We start from the raw sequence: 17,336 nt of genomic DNA on the forward strand, positions 1-17,336 counted from the left end.
AGCATGTCCTTGACGGGTATTAATTATCAAAACACGTCCTGGGCCGTCATTTTCCCTTACTCTCCATTAGAGTAATTACTGTATAACCCAAATCTGAAGCTGATATAAAATTCAATCACACCCATAATCCGCCGAAGAAAAAGATGGGAATGCTTAAGAAAATATCTTACAATTCATGTTTTGGGCCCCATAGTTCATTCGAGGGTGTACTGGCTATCACCCAAGTAGCCTTAAATTAAGCCCTATTTAGAGCTGGTTTGAACTAGTAGATTAATAATTCTTTAAAACAGTGGATATCTTACGGCGTATAGTAAACTTTTTTTTTTTGTTTTTTATAGCATTTTTCAAAAGTATATAGGATAAACGTTTGTGTCAACGGGAAGAATAAAAAATAGTATGGAAAATATGAACAAGAATAGGAAAAAGTTCAAAGAAAACAAATAAAAAGAAGAGAAAATTACTATATTTATTTTGAGTTCTTCTCATACAGTGTAATTACTCACCGTCCCAATTTAAATGTCCCCTATGGTTTTTCATGCATTTTTAAACTTCCAAAAAATATATTTTTACATATTATTTTTTAAATTTTCTTACACCAAAAAAGTGCTCATTGAAAAAATAAAAATAATAGTAATTTTTTTTGAAGGAAATTTAAAAAATAATACTTAGAAATACGTTTTTTGGGGGTCTTAAAACGCAAGGAAAATCGTAGAAGACATTTAAATTGGGACGGAGGGAGTTTTCATTGTTAACCTCCTTTTCAGGCGGGTATGAGAAAACAAATAAGTGATTATCCTCTATATGATGGCATGTTCGAATATTACAGAAACCAAACATTTCAAACGTTGGAACCACTTGAGAATTTGCCCATTATCTTCAGGGCCCATAACCAAAAGTAGTCGAGGTGCACGCCATCTGACCCGGACATTCGGTTAATCATCACAAAATAAATAAATTACCCTATGCTCGATTATGAATGTTGTAAGGGGTACTATTTTACTATTAATTGTTGTTAGCCACGCGTGAAGCTACTTACGTACTCTGTTAACAAATTATTTTAGGATTAAGGCGGGCCATAAACTACGTGTCCAACGTTGAAAATGGCAAATCATGACCAACCAAGTGTCATGCATGTTAAAAAAAAGAAAGAAAGAAAGGATTTTATCAATTTAAATCTTATCACCTTTTTATTTTCTATTCAAAATAATTCCGTTGTAATCTTCTGTTAGTGTTTCAAATGAAGAATTAGATATAGGAAACAAAAGTAACCAATATGAAACACAGGCTAGAGTATACAACTATCAGTTTAATTTACTATTGTACGTTGTTCGTAGTAACTATTTTGAAAAGGATTTTAATATCCTTATCAACGAGTCCCGTGAGTCGCACACGAGTTGATTTTATTTGGAATTCTTTCAATTTGTTATTGTCAAGCGAAGAGTTACAATAATCATGAGATACTATTATAATAATCATGTAAATTCCACTGTAACTAAATCAAGTTAAACAGAACAATCTAAACACAACCTCTTTTTAAGATTCCTATACCAACTTGACTTATTGGATTTTTAGCAGAGAGTGTATTAAGGTGGCCAGCATGCTTGGTTGTTCAGATGAAAATGCCAAGGGGAAATGATGGAAGGACCAGCATTGCAATAAGATAAAAGTGTAAGGTTAAACCCGATGAAATGAAACATAGTGAAATACTGCTTAAACTACAGGAACCAACAGTATAATTTACCCAATCTCTCTTTTCTCTCCCTCTCCCTCTCCCTCTCCCAAAACTAAGGCTGAGCACGGTCCGGATCGGATAGGATTCCTAATCCGCGAGTCACGATTTTTTTAAAATAAAATTCGTATCCGGACCAAAAGTCTCACAGTTCGGTTCCAATCCAAACCGTGAATCACAATTCGGTCTCGATTTTGTCCACGGATTGCGTCAACCAACAACCAAGAAACCTGAATTTTCAATTTTTTGTGTGTAATTCAATAGTTCCCAACCAAGGAAAAAGAAGTACTTCAATAAAACTATAAAAGTAAATACATGACACATTATAGTAAGCTCAATAATTGAATAGTTCCCAACAAAGTAAACACATTACATATTATAGTACTTGAATAAAAAATAAATAAATACATTACACATTACATCAAGTCATTACATAAAAGTAAACACATTACAATACTCCAATGAAAACAGTTCTAACAAAGTAATTGAATAAAAGAACAACAACAAAGTACTTAAAAAAAAAAACACAGTGGTAAGGAAGTAGTACTTCAATACAAAAAACATCAACGTACATTTTTATAAAATTAATTTATAAGGATAGGTATAAAATTATAATTATATTTTCTATATGTTACATAAATATTATATATATATATATATATTTTATTTTTTTAATATCTCACAGTTCGGTTCGAATAATCCACGGTTTTCAAATAAAAATTCAATCCTAATTCGTATCTCACGGTTTTTTAATTTTTGAATCCGCGTCCAGACCATTAATGCACAGACAAAATCCAAAAGGTATGGATTGAATTGATTCGGTCCGGTTTCACAATTCACCGGATTTTTTTGTGAAGTCCTACCCAAAACTGTTCCTTTCTCTCTCCTAAAAAAATGCCATGGTATCCCTCCACTATCACCTACGCAATCTCGTTTCACGCGCGCTAAAATGGTTGCTCGTGCTCGTTCCCATCGAACCCAGCAAAACACTCTCTGAGTCTCTCTCTCTCTCTCCCGCCAAAACTGTTCATTTCTCTCACTAAACAAATGCCATGGTATCCTCCATTATTACCCGAGATGTTCTGTGCCGAGAAAGAGGTGTACTCTGGACCGAGATGTTTTAGAGTCGCTTGTGTGAATTTATTTTCTGTTTTAGATTTTTTATGCAATTAAATAACTGAAAAATATAAAATTATACAATAATTCAAGAGTATTGCCATGTGGTACTCCGAATTACTTTTTACAATTACACATTTCTATGTTATTTACCATTAAATGTACGAACCTCACAAAAATGTATGGTTGTAAAGTGCTCCAAAATATTACTCCGTGACAGTATGCACCGATATAGAGGTACATAAAATTTCGGAAGAGAAATTGATTCCCCCTCTATATATAGGAAGAGGGGGGCTGCTGTGGGCCCATTTTCGGGGCTCACTTCGATAATCGGAATCGTTCATTTTGTAGAGCTCGTTGAGTAGAACAATTTTAAAAAAAATCTGCTTAATTTGATTACATTAAGTACCTGATCGGAACTTTTTTATCTTGAAAAGAATGGATCCGAAACACTGGATCAAATCCACTGTAACCCATGGACCGAGAGTTATATGGGCTCCGATCAGACACTTAATGATATCTAATTAAGCTATTTTTTTTAAATGTTTTCCTTGACGAGCTCTACAAAGTAAACGATTCCGATCATCGGAGCGAAACCGGAGTGGGCTCGAAAGTGGGCCCAGCAGCATGAGGGGACAGCGCGCGCGCCCCCCCCCCCCCCCCCCCCCCCGCTATATATAAAACGCTCTCTCTCTCTCTCTGAGCTCCTCTTACGATAACTAACACCGTTTGAACCGGTCTATCTCTGTTGCAGCAATCAATAAACACTTTTCATTTTCAGCGCTTTATTACCCTCCTTTCCCTCCCACCCCACCTCTCTCTCTCTCTCTCTCTCTCTCTCTAGGGCTTAGATTCCTCAACAATACAAAACCTACCCTATCAGTCCAAATCCGATTCGCTCTCTCTCTCTAGAAATGACGACGACCTCTGCCGTAAAGAACAACAACTTGTTGCCCCCCGGTCTGGTCTCGAATCTCCAGCAGGTTCTTCTCAGCAGAAAAGGCGGCGAAGACGAGCTGCAATCGAAGAACGCCGATGAATCTACTTCGCTGCCGTCCGATAGCACTGAGCCTAATTCGGACGAACATGATTTGAAGCCTATTGTTTTGGTGACGAATGGGGATGGAATTGAGTCGCCTGGGCTTGCTTACCTCGTTGAAGCTTTGGTTCACCAAGGCCTTTACAATGTCCACGTTTGCGCGCCGCAATCGTAAGTTACCTTACCTTTGAATTTTGATTCCTTCTTTTGCTGCTGCTGCTGCTGCTGCTGTGTGTGTATATACACACACACGTACAACATATTCAATATAATAGAAGTTCGATGCGTGTGCAAATTGATTATTCAAAAGAGGGAAAGAGGGAAATCTTCAATTGAGGTTAATCTCTGATGAAATCTGAGATGTCAAAGTAGCAAAGATGGGAGAAGAAATTGAGGTAGTTTAGGTAGTTAAAGAAAATACAATGTGAGGTAGCTTCAAAACTGACCTTCCCACCAAAAGGTGTTCTCTTTATAATAGTAACCAGATGCGTGCGCAAAAGATGATAAGAGGAAATTCTTGGATTTTGATTAATTTGGGATTGTGGAATTAGAGAAGAGGGGAGAAAAAAATTGAGGTGGCATTGTTTTTCTTCCTCCTTGGTAGTTTCTGTAGGGAATTTTAGGGATATTTTGGGGAAAAAAGTGTGAGCCAGCTTGAGGCGGACGTTCACACCATAGAGGGGTTTTCCCTTGATAATAGTTATAGAACCAAGAAATACATGGGAGTCTTGGAGCAGATAGATGATAGACATGTACATCCTTGTGTACGTGGAGGTCGGCCTGGTAAATGTGTTATCTTGTTGTGCGAGATTTCTTTGACTTGTAAGATTAGTTTTGAATCTAGGAATGATCTTTGCTTTTGTAAATACTCATGAGGTACGCAACAGAAAGAAAATTTTAGTTATTCTGGTCAAGAAACTATTAGTGGGGATGCAGGGATCGATGTGACCCATAAAAGAAAAAGTAGATTGGTGTAAGTGGAGTGGTGTTTATAGTGTGCTATGCTATTGATGGATACCTACAAGGATGCATCAGTACAATATTGGGAGGAAAGCTATAAGTGAGCTTTGCAATTGGTGACAGAATATTGGGCATCTATGGGACACCACTTTAGATTGTTGAGTATAGCTGAAACAAGATTGTTGTGGTTGATGTGTGGTAAAACTAGGAGATATAGTGTCAGAAATGAAGACATCATGAAGTATTAGATAGCAACAATTGAAGATAAGAAAAGAGAAAATAGACTTGGGTGGTTGATACATAACAGAGACCAGTAGATGTAATAGGAAACAAATGATAACATCACTAATAATGAAAATACTAGGGGAGGAGAAAACTGAAATTAGATGAAATGCTATACAGTTTATGAATAGTAAACTTAGTAGATTATATGGTGCTCGAGAGAGTAAAATGACGAAAAAGAATTCATGTAGGCTATCCCGAATGATTGTACAAGGCATAGTTTTGGTTGGTGAGTAGTTTGGTTTGTAAAAAATGTTCAACGAAAGATTTTTGGTTTTGTAGTCGTTGCCTGAATCTCTTCATCTTCATGTGATATTTGTAATGTGAATGTCTTTTACAATTTTGTAGTTCTGTGTAATTTGCAGTTTGATTTTTGCTAAGATTCTAGTGAATCTTTTAGGGACAAATCAGTGTCAGGTCATTCAGTCACGCTGAAGGAAACAATTGCTGTGAGTTCTGCTGATATCAATGGTGCCACAGCGTATGAAGTTTCTGGTACGAATGCATTCTGTTCTGTTCATGAGTATTTCATCGGATGCCGTGTAGTCTAATTGGTTTGTTTATTGTATAAGATTTTGCTCATTTGATTCCAATGTTGCACTTTATTTGAGGATCTAATGGTGTTAGGATCTGGTGTTGACTCTTTTCAGGGACTCCTGTGGATTGTGTCTCATTAGCATTTTCTGGGGCATTGTTTTCTTGGTCAAAGCCTTTGTTGGTATGCTTTTCTGCTGTCATTAATGGAATAATTGATTGTTTGGTATGTGTCCCATCTTTTTAAGCTTTATTTTATTTTATCAGGTAATAAGTGGAATCAATAGGGGTTCAAGCTGCGGTCGTCAAATGTAAGTATAATTTGTTTCACTGAATTGTCATTTTTGGTTTCAACTTTTCCTCTTAAACAAATGAAAGCTTGTGAAGTCTAACCCTAGGTCTGCTGAAGTTGCTGAAGTTGTTAAGAGGTGACAGGGATAATTTGATGCAACTATTACTCTGCTTCAGAGACTTTATTTTGTCTTTTACTTTGGATTTCTCAGGATTTACTCAAGTGTTGTAGCTGGAGCTAGAGAGGCATTGATGAGTGGTGTACCATCTCTGTCGATTTCTCTGAACTGGTATGTTGTTATAAACTTGTTGGGTTTTCTTGCTGTTTCTTAGCCCTGTCGACATATATAATGCATTGTGTTCAATAATTTTTTTTCAGGAAGAAGGACGAAAGTCAAGTTAGTGATTTCAAAGATGCTGTCACTGTCTGTTTACCTTTAATAAATGCAGCCGTAAGGGATATAGAGAAGGGAATTTTCCTGAAAAGTTGTTCACTAAATATAGAAGTTCCCACATCTCCTTTGACCAACAAGGTTTGCCTCTTTTAGTATTTCACTTGAAACTTCGCTGTTTTCAGTGAAATTCTGTGATAAGTTGATAATTGATTGGACATTTTCTTAGACAACGTGGATCATCTTATTTGCTTTGTGTTTAAGAGTGATTTTTTATTTGTAGTTGTGGTTATTGCTTCATTTGCATGATACAGAACCTTTTACAGAATTTGACAAAGCCAAAGTACCCTTTCTCACGCCACTGGATCCAACAATGTGAAAGAGGGGGTCTTGAACCATCAATAACGGGTGCGGATTAGTGCTGCTTGAATATAACGAGGAAAATGTGTCAATTTATAGAAACAATTCGATATGCACTCTATTGGTTTGTGCCTGGTAGTACAGAATATAATTAGCTGTTTTAAATTTGTAATGAGAGGGATGGCGAGGAAGTGTGTGCCCTTAATAGGTTCTTTTGTATGTGGGCTTCTATCACTATTTTGGTATAAATCTTACAAAAGGGGTATCACCAGGATACCCTTGATGCAAGTGTTTATATGCATGCAGATGGAACTATAGGAATTCCTGATGAAAACTGGAGTTATGAAAGCCTTAGTAGATTGTTTTTGGCTCTGGGCTTTTTGCATGTTCATCAGCATAATCTGAAAAAAGAGAGAAAGAACCACCTTAGGAGGTTCTGATGTTTTTAAGTGGGCTATGCACCTGTGGCAATTTCTTAGCTTATGACATCCTCTTATACTTTGAAGACAGGAATTTCTCTTTGATTGCATTATTGCATTCTTTGACTTTGGAATCACTTTTCATATGCCATTTTTGGCTAGGGCTTTAAACTAACGAAGCAAAGTCTGTGGAGATCCATACCAAGCTGGCAAGCAATCTCATCCAACAAGTCTGGACGTTTCATGTCCAACCAACAAAGCCTTGGCATGCAGCTTGCCCAGCTCAGTCGAGATGCCTCTGCTGCAGTGAGTAGTCGTTTCTTTTGTCATTACAAGATTGAACAACTGGCCTTTTAAATGAGTGTAGGAACTCTTCCAATGTCTTTTTTAAAATTGTACCTTTTTGTTTCTGTCAGGGTGCAGCTCGTCGTTTAACCACACAGAGAAAGAATCTGGAGGTTGTTGAATCAGTTGGAGCTGCGGGGAAATCTGATTTCAACCGATCGGTGAAGTACTTCCAACAAGAGGTGGACAAGTTTGACAAGTGTTTCCGAACAAATGCAATAATTCCTTAGTGTGACGTTTCTGTTTTTTTATCCAGTGGCTTGCTCAGTATACATATGCTTAACACTAATTACTCTTCATCTTTGGACGGTTTCAATCTCCAGAATGGGTTTTCTGCCCCCCTTTTTCTCCTCATGCTATCCTCCTTCGTGGACAATAAATTCCCTGAAACTACCAAATTAATTGTTAAGTAACGTCGACGTCTATGCTTGTCACACGGACCATCTCATTCATCGGGCAAAATTTTTTCATGAAGCTACCATATTAATTATTAAGTAAAGTCTAGCTCAAGAGCTCTTAGCTCCTTTATTCCATGCTCATTGGATTTTTGGGATTCTTTTTTGTTTGGTTGTATCCTTTGTATCCTAAACTGTTGGATGGTTTATATTTTCTCTCTTAATGAAATGCTTGTGCATCCAAGCATATTTTTTTCTTCTAAATTTTGCTTCTTCAAGTAGAATTTCCTTCTCTGTGTTGCCGTTGTGATGTGGCCTGCCTGGCTTCCTTTGCTTAGTCCCTTTTTGTTTTCTACAAAAGGTTTAAGTGTTTATGATGGTATGGCTCAGGTAATTTGTTCTCTATATGCAGTTTCTCGATAAGGAGCTGGATGATATGGATGAGGATCTGGATTATAGAGCACTTCAAAATGGATTTGTATGTTTTTACTGGTTCTTTTGTTTCTGGCAATTTTTGGCTTATTAGAATAAGTATGTTTAGAACCAACTATCCTGACAATTATTGGATACTGAATGATCTGCTTGTGACTCGCATACCTTGACCTGACACGAAGATATACATCTTATTAGGTTTTTGTGAGCTGGACCTTTTGTTTGAACTCATTAGGGTGGTTATAGTATTTTAGTAGCTGGACCTTTTGTTTGAACTCATTAGGGTGGTTTATAGTATTTTAGTAGCTGGACCTTTTGTTTGAACTTTGTTAGGGTAAGCTTGCGTCTTGGACGCATGCGAAGCTGGCACGATATTACCATTTCATACTTTTTTTTATCTTCTACTGCGTTGCATTTATTTCATGTTTATTTATCTAATAGGATTTTGTATAATCGACATAGTGGAGCAACTTATTTCCACTCAACTCCTGTACATACTGTAACATTGTAATGAACAGGAATCCTGGAATGGTCAAAAGCACGCAATAACTTCATTATTAGATGGAAACAGAGAAATGAAATTTCATCTCAAGTATGTTAATCTGCTTTATGCTAAAGCTAAGAAGAACGATGAAACTTGTTCAAAAGTCTTTAGAAATGGAGATAAGACTCATTTGATTTTCTTTGGTTCATCTTTTGTTTGGTTTCTAAGGCGGTTCACCTCTAATTCTCAATGATGATTATTTCATTTACTTTGGAACAGGTTTCTGTCACTCCACTCTCTCTTTCACCACACATTGAGTTGGAAACTCAAACAGCTGCTTCAGAATGGATTTCTGCTGCTCTTCACCTCGAACAATGACCAACATAATCAGGGATTTCTGTACATGTGGAGATGCAGTTTGTTGTTTTAGTTGTTGTTTCTTCATGCATCTCGGTTCTGGAATTAGCTGTCCTTTTCTTAGGGTTTTTTTTGCTTCTCTTATCCTCATTTCTCATCTCAGTTAATTTTCAGGTTATTTTTTTTGCGTGAGGAGCAAATGCTTCCATCATTCATTTTTAGATTTGCCATGTTGTAGAATTCCTCCCTTTTTCTTCCTAGAGGACAAGATCGGCCCAGTTTGCTTTTCTGTATTTTTCTCGTTCTAGTCCCTTCAACAAGTAGTGGGTGATTTGGGAGGTTGTTGTTTGTGTAGTTGTTCCTACGATGTAATTGGAAACGGCTAGGTTGGAGTTATTTGATCCTGTGCTTGCCGGGTAGTTTTTCTCTCGATTTCCATTGTTGAATCTCTTACATTTTATTATCCAGTTTTTTAAGAAGCAGCAATGAGGATGAATTGTTGATGAGAATTGTGCCATGACAGGAAATTTGTGTTTAGATTATGGTTGATGTGGTCCAATGACTTGTTTGTGTTAAAATTCCCTTTTGGTCTGTCCTTCGGAAAAAGGATGGAAGATCCTGGTTTTGAGTTGCATTAATTGAGCTCAGAATACGCATATGAGTTGTATGCATGCTCTTTGATTTTTTGGTTTTTCTAGTCTAACCAGGTTGGCTAGAATAGATTCTTGCTCGGGTGGGTGCTAAAACTGAGTCGGCTTGGCCCATGTGTTGAAGTTTACTACTGAGTATGCAAAGGAATAGTATCTTCAAGGATTGGCCTTGCATTTGGATTCCTCCTTCATTGCTTTCGGATCATGTTTGAAGACACTACTTCTTTACATTTGTACTCTTTTTGGTTCTCTTGTAAGAAGACAAAAAAGATTTGGAAATTGATTTTGGCACTCCATTTTGTGTCTTGATCATTTGAGAAAACAAAACTAAAAGTGAAGGGCCAAAATCACATCTCAGAAGATTTTTGTTATTTTTTTTGTTTCGGTAACTTAGGTATCCGGATCAGTTCACGCGAACGTCAGCTATTATGAAAAGAAGAGATTGAAAAGACTACCATTTGAGTAACTTTTACTTAATCCTTTTTCAAAAGCTTTGACGACATCAATAACCACATGGGTACTACATGCCTTTCGGCATCCAATGTGGGCATGGGCTGCCACAATCCCAATCCTTGAATATGCCGATACATGGATACAAATATAGGACCACTTCCTCCTTTTAATCTTTCATTCCCAATTTCCCATTCTCTATAGTAGGGTCTGGGTTATTGCATACATGAAGTGATCTATCTGTAGCATGAATATACATGGTCACTACCAATACAACAGTAACCATATCCATATAATTCAGACAGACTTAAACCTTTGACAATGTATACAAAAAGTAGCTGCTTTCTGAAAACTTATCATTGAAATAGTGGCCCCCCGTATACCTCCAAAAATCAAAGCAACTCCAGAGAGGACGTTATGCTATAAAACCATAACTCAAATCAAAAGCGGAAGAGATCGGGGATGCTAATGCTCATAAATTAAATGCTCTTATGCTCTTATGAAAAGGTTCATGTGTCTACCCACTATGAAATGGGCGCACACCCACAACTTAGCTGGACCTACTTAGTAATTCTTCAGTAGTACTGAAATGTGCAAGGAAATAAGTAGTTCTTGAAGGTTGGAAGCTAAAGCCCAGTGATGTATCTCCAAGTGAAAAAAAGAACCCATAGCCCAGGTGGGCTACATTCTAAGAGGTCCAATTGTAGTCCCGAACGATGGCCCATTGGGCTACCTTGTCTGGCTTGGGGCGGGAAATTACTGTAACACACACCTTTCTTTTTGCAAGACCAAAAATGGTGGATTGAATAGAACCAACTTAGTGACCACGATCTAACGGGGAACTCACCCGACATAGAAAGCTTGGACTTAAGCCACAGCTGATCTAACCGGGGAGAAAATATTGATCTATCACCACGTCGTGGGCTCTATCACAAGGCCCCCACCGAAATGCAAGATTAATTGGAGCCTCTTCTCCCAACTATCTGTTCCTAGTATTGAACTCAAGACCGGTGGGAGGAACAACCTTATGTTAGCTGCTCCAAGCCTCCAACCACTTGAACTACCACCTTGGTTGTTGGAAATCAAGGTGCTAACAGTTGTACTGTACACCTGCTGCTCTCTCTCCCTCTCTGTATGTATTGATGAACTCGGTCTCTTATTTTCCATTGGAGTATCCCCGGATAAAAAATTGCGTGATCATTGTAATTATGATTAGACTCGAAAGGAGTTTGTTTTGGTTTCCCCCAGCATTCAATTTCCAATCACATTTCTTAATTTTCAAAGTTTGATGCATATATGCGGTCTAATGTTCTTTATATTGTCTGGTTATCGGGGGTTGTATCCAAGCCACCTAATTCTTCGGTAGGACACTCCACTATTCAATCATCACCTTACGTTTTTCCTCTCAATTCTTGCTCTCATAACTTTAATATTTTTTTTTTGATAGGCTCATAACTTTATTAGTTTGGAATGCTTTCGGAAGCCAAAGGCGCTCTCACTTTAGCATGCGCATTTTGTGACTAAGTTAACTATGTAATGCAACATGAGTAAAATTTGAGATATTTGGCCAATAAGTTATGTCCGGATCAACCGGACAGGGGGGTCACGGTTGATAGATCACGGTCGTCAAATGGACGACCGTGAATAATTTAACTTTAAAAATAGTTGATAGATCACGATCGTCTTTTTTATTGTGTATAAATTCAATTTTTGACATACCTATTGTTAGGATCGTCACACACATGCACACGATTTACGAGTAGAAAACAATAAAGAATCAATATAGAGATATACGTGATTCTCCAAAATCGGGTACGTCTACGGGAGCGAGAGCGGCTACTGTTATTTTATTATCACAGTATGAAATAGGATTTACAACATAGAATATTTATACCTACTCTATTCTAACCCTAACCGGATTTGGCATGTATTCCAAAAATATCCCTGTACGATATCGTACCATACAGCGGGGGCGTTGTCCCCCGCACCTCCCAATTACGGAACGCTTGGGCCGAAGGCCCAATCTACTTTCACTAGATCATCGGCAATGGGCCAGATGCCATCGCTCCACTCGTTTCGCTCCGGCATCTAGCTTTCTTTCTAGAACTCCTTAGTATCTCTTCATACTTAATATATGATCCACAGTTCTAACACCTATTGATGTCTAGACAAGCTAATTTTTTGCGTAGATACATTATTTTGGAGGCCCTACAAGATGCATGGTTCGAATTTTCTAAAAAAAAATGCACGAAGGGGGCTCACATGGAGGCTGTCCGGACAGCCTCCTTGTCAGGTTGATCCGGAAAGAACTTTTTCTCATCTTAAAATTTCCAATGAAGAAAGAAGAAGATATTAGTACAATATTTTGCATAATACCACAAAATTGAGATGATCGTTAATTACAGTGCAGTAAACGACATGTCGGTCTCAGTTTAGAACGAGAAACAACAAAATATATATATAATCTAAATAAGTACAAACATGCATACACATTAACAATTAATGCAGTCCTTTAATTAATTTGAGGATCGAGCTAGCTAGACTTATCCATGCATTAATTAATTAATGAATCTTAATTAGTAATAATTAGGACATGGAGCTAGCTAGCTAGCAGTACATAGTGTTTATGAGGAAAGAGCGACTTATAATTAGGAGGACCAATGCCATAGGCAGCTGGCCCAGCTAGCGGGTTGAAAACATACTTGAGAGATTCTTGAAAACAGAAGATTCATACATGCATGACCTGCCCTTCAATAAATGCAAAGGTTGCGGCTTGCATGTACAAAAATGTTAATAAATGCCCTTTCTGTCATAGTAATATATACAAATTAAAAGCCCACAAACACAGTTTTAGAACACAAACCCGGACGCGATTGTGTTCGGAGTCAATGTTCGATACATGTAGGACCCATATGCATCGAATGACTCGGGACGCATATATTTGTGTCAGGAGTTGTGTTTTTAAAGTTGTGTAGGTAGCATTAATTGCTTGCCCTACTCACTTTTTTATTGGGGCTTGCCTGGCTTCTAATGAGCGAGCACTCGCTAGCTAGTGAACTATGAGATTATCCTCCTGGTGATTAATTTAATCCAAGTCGATCCGCTGACCATGAATATAATTGTACGTTCATATTGGAGATGATGTGAGCTAAGTAATACTAGTAATTGAAGGGCAAATAAATAGAGTTCTTCACTCGAGAAATTAATGCATGATTCACTATATATTGAAATAAGTGAGACATACAAACAATAGAATTAAACATTTTTATAGAGAGGACTCAAACTTGAAAGAAGCAGCAGATCCCCCACATCTTTATGGATTCTTCAATGAGCCCCAAACACTGCTCATTCAATATTGAATCTATACTTGAATTAGCAACGTTTAGGTTTTCCAATCCTCCAGAAGTTGCTTGCACTTTGTTTGGAATAAAACAATTACATTGTAAATACCAACATATCATCACATGCATCTAGGGATTCCATTTGATTACTCGGCACTTGCGGATCGCGCGGATTTGACCCGGACGGAAAGCATGGCAGACTTGTTGTAATTAGGTCAACATGGGAACCAGATGAAGAATATGGTATGGCAGTATTGCAGTTGATGATCTCATCGTAAATGACCGTTTTGCCCTCGGTGTGCCATGGGATTGAATTGTTGTTTAACATGCAGTGATTTTCAGGGTGATGATCACAGTTCATTGGCCATGAAGACCATTCATATGTAGGTGGGTTCAGAGGCACTGGGATTTGATCCTGTGGGGCAGGAACCAAATTAGGATCAAAAGTGATCTGATCAAACGGTTGTAGCACTGATATTGAGGTGGGAATATTGTAGACCTGGTTTTGTTGTGGAAATGGCATCCAATTAGGGTTTGCATTTACTGGGAAATAACCCTCAAAAGTGCCACTGAGATTGGGTGAATTAGGAAAGGGGGTTATTTCTAGAGGGAGGGCACGATGAGAGAGATTGAGCTTCTTCTTTATGCTTGAATTCCAAAAGTTCTTTACTTCGTTATCGGTTCTTCCTGGCAAATGCTTAGCTATTTGAGCCCATCTGTACCCAGAAATGTCATTTTGCATCAAATTGCAAAGAGTTAACAATAATGGTAGGATTTACTGTTAATTACAAGGGTACACAAACAGATTTTTTTTTATAACATGTAACACTTTTACTAGACTATAATTCAATTGAACTTCGAAATGTATAAATTTTGATTTAAACCCAACTTTTAATTTATTCCACTAGAATTCAATTGAACTTTGAAACGCAGAAAATTCGATTTTAAACCAAACTTTGAATTAAAATTAATTCCAACTATAATTGTAACTCTTAAGTAGGTTTTTGTAAGGAAATTTTGTTTGTAATGTAAAGATACGTAAACTAGTTGTATTTTTTGTACGGAAATACTATATATTCTTCCAGGATTTTCGTACGAAGGAATGCCAATGTTATTTTGAAACTATAAGCCATATTAATTACTGTTCTCTTGAATGAAAGGTTGATGAATATGAGAATCATTTATCAAGTTATGTTCGTGTATCGTAAAGATTTTGTTATTTTAAATATTTGTTTGCGATTCAGATAATGAATAATATTGAACTTACCTATTGCCTAGAATGCTATGGAGTTGAATGATAAGAGCCGCTTCGGAAGAAGAGAAGCTTCCACGTTTTAAGTCAGGTCTCAAGTAATTTATCCATCTCAATCTGCAACTCTTCCCACATCTTTGAAGACCTGCATCCACCAATTACTAGATAAGGATGCACATGTATATATATAAATATATAACTATAGAATGAAATCCCCATGGAAGATTCAACCAAAGGTAAAGGGCTATATCTGGCTTTCACTAGTGGGGTACCACAAAGAGTTCCAAAGATGAGAAAAAAGAATGAAAATTAAGGAATTTGATCATTAATTTTAGACTTAGAAATTAAACTTTTATAGCAAAAATATAGAAAGAAAACGATGAGAAAAAAAGAATGAAAGAAGATGAGATAGAACACCAAATTAAGATGCATGAGAAAGAAAGAAAGATTAAACATGTGAGGATCGGAGCTAGATCCAAACAAATTAATCTGCTTTCATATTTCTTTTAGTAATTCTTTTCAAAGATCTTAATTAATAATTAGCTAGCTCGATCTATTTTAGTTACATATATGGTTCCACTTCAGGCATATACCATTTTGTACTTACTAGAACAAAATGTGGTTTTTTAGACACAATTAGATACAGTACTGGTGAGCAATATATATATATATGTAGTGCACATGACATGGGAGAAGTAGAATCAGTACTGCTCTAGCTAGAGACTAAAACCTAATTGTAGATAATAAAGCCACACTAGAGAAGATATGAAATACTGTGTTAATTAGAACTAGGGCAAGTGATCACCAACCAAGAAATATGAGCGTGTCAGAGAGAGAGAGAGAGAGAGAGAGAGAGAGAGAGAGAGAGAGAGTTTTGTAACCAGCAAGTCTAGGGACAGAGCTCCAGCAACCATGGCCATAGGTATATATGAATTTAACAAGTTTTTCATCTTCCTCTGGCGACCATAGCCCCCTCTTCACATTTTGTTTGTTGCAGCATCTATGATTTCCCATCTCTCTCTCTCTCTCTCTCTCTCTCTCTCTCTAGGTGTGCAGTCAATGGCAGTCAAAGATCAGATGGCATTCTGAGGAGCTGTGGCGGGTGAGGGATATTGGGGATGATATCAACTGAGAGTACAATTAATGGGGTGTTGATGAATTTAATGAGAGAGAGAGAGAGAGAGATATGTACCAAAAAGAGAAGGGCAAGGGCACCCCAAATAGGGTTTGAGGTTCAACTCTGAAATTTCCCACTGAAACTGTTGCATGGCTTATATATAACAAAAATGCTACTCGCACAATAATTCAAGCACAAAACTAAACACAATTTCTCACGTACATGTGGACTCCACACACACATAACTATGTGGAATATAAGCTGGTGGGTCCCACTAAATTCATCAGATTCCCTCATTACCCTCTTATTACGAAGTGATTTTCACACTTGCACATGCAACTGCAAATATATATATATTCTTTCATTTTGTTTTAATCTGTACATGTCAAATTAAACTATCTTCTTCTGATAAATTTGGACCTCAAATCGAATCCTCAACTGATCTCAGAGATACCAATCTCACTATTCATTGGCAATAGGCCAATTAAAAAGGGAACAAAGTTGTGTATGTATCGACCCACAAAAGTTGATAACATGCACCTGAAAAAAATAAATAAAATTTCAACATGAAAACTTAGGGAAGAACAGCTTGGTCCTGGTTTAATTATCTTTTCATATAGCTCTCCTCATGTTGTTGAGCTAAGGACCGACTATGTACAATACTTAATACTTTCCCATAATTTGAATCGCTTTAATCGATCGAAACTAATGTCATTTCCGATAAAATTTAATAAACAGTTTTATGCATTATCTTTTAAAATTTTATGAAAAAAGTATATTATTTTTGTTTAAAAAAAAAAACATCAATTTCTTAGAAAGGACAATAATTATGAGCAGTATAAGATTGTAGTTACATTTGACGATGCATGAATAGTCGGCTAAGATAGCCCTTGACGTCATGGATCCCTCGAGGCAGTAACTGCATATAGTAAAAGGTCCACGCATCTAACGGCTGTGATTGGTTGCTCAGAGCACGTGGTATGTGGTCCATTGTTTTCCAGGGATCCGGGGGCCTGCTGCCCAGGAGGGCAAAGTAGCCCCTACCCAGCATGGTAAACGGCACCGTTTGGTTTAAAATAAAAATTTCTCATCCCCAACTTGCAATCCTATGTAGCAGAAATATGATTATGAGATCCTTAGAGACAAAATTTGATTATATCTCTTTAAAATAATATGATCAGAATAATAAGATCTTCATACCTGTACAACGGATTAAAAATTAAAGCACTTAATTTTTTAACTATATTTTTTAATATATAAACCGTCTCAAAAAATTAAATGTGTAAATTTTAACTCCATTTGAATCGGTGCAAAGATCTTGTTAATATGACCAGAATAACAAGATTTTTGTATCGATTCAAACGGGGTGAAAATTTTCACACTTAAATTTT

General features: G+C 37.0%; 2 protein-coding genes across 2 annotated transcripts; one reads left to right on the forward strand and one right to left on the reverse strand.

Annotated features, from left to right (window-relative positions):
* Positions 1-3,551: 3,551 nt before the first annotated feature.
* On the forward strand, positions 3,552-9,644 carry LOC131310755 (uncharacterized). Its single transcript, XM_058337950.1, has 10 exons — positions 3,552-4,055; positions 5,527-5,621; positions 5,777-5,844; positions 5,928-5,971; positions 6,164-6,241; positions 6,331-6,484; positions 7,285-7,428; positions 7,539-7,649; positions 8,275-8,340; positions 9,058-9,644. The coding sequence occupies exons 1-10, from the start codon at positions 3,760-3,762 to the stop codon at positions 9,154-9,156; spliced, it is 1,155 nt and encodes a 384-aa protein (XP_058193933.1). The 5' UTR covers positions 3,552-3,759; the 3' UTR covers positions 9,157-9,644.
* A 3,780-nt stretch (positions 9,645-13,424) lies between these two features.
* Positions 13,425-16,080, reverse strand: LOC131310756 (transcription factor MYB26-like). The gene is made up of 3 exons (XM_058337951.1): positions 15,710-16,080; positions 14,844-14,973; positions 13,425-14,292 (listed from the first exon to the last, which is right to left on the reverse strand). Exons 1-3 carry the CDS (start codon positions 15,840-15,842, stop codon positions 13,671-13,673), a joined length of 885 nt encoding a protein of 294 aa, XP_058193934.1. The 5' UTR covers positions 15,843-16,080; the 3' UTR covers positions 13,425-13,670.
* Between the last annotated feature and the right edge of the window lie 1,256 nt (positions 16,081-17,336).

Source organism: Rhododendron vialii, chromosome 12a, assembly GCF_030253575.1.
Source record: "Rhododendron vialii isolate Sample 1 chromosome 12a, ASM3025357v1".
In the NCBI taxonomy this organism is placed as follows: Eukaryota; Viridiplantae; Streptophyta; class Magnoliopsida; order Ericales; family Ericaceae; genus Rhododendron; species Rhododendron vialii.

Bases quoted from the DNA above. Each gene is read 5' to 3' on its own strand.
- LOC131310755 (XM_058337950.1), top strand. From the start codon at position 3,760: ATGACGACGACCTCTGCCGTAAAGAACAACAACTTGTTGCCCCCCGGT. The intron at 5,622-5,776 runs GTACGAATGCAT...GACTCTTTTCAG, and splicing joins CACAGCGTATGAAGTTTCTG to GGACTCCTGTGGATTGTGTC. The intron at 7,650-8,274 runs GTGGACAAGTTT...CTCTATATGCAG, and splicing joins TGAAGTACTTCCAACAAGAG to TTTCTCGATAAGGAGCTGGA.
- LOC131310756 (XM_058337951.1), bottom strand. From the start codon at position 15,842: ATGGGAAATCATAGATGCTGCAACAAACAAAATGTGAAGAGGGGGCTA. The intron at 14,974-15,709 runs GTTACAAAACTC...TGGTGGATGCAG, and splicing joins CTCTGTCCCTAGACTTGCTG to GTCTTCAAAGATGTGGGAAG. The intron at 14,293-14,843 runs GTAAGTTCAATA...TTCTGGGTACAG, and splicing joins CATAGCATTCTAGGCAATAG to ATGGGCTCAAATAGCTAAGC.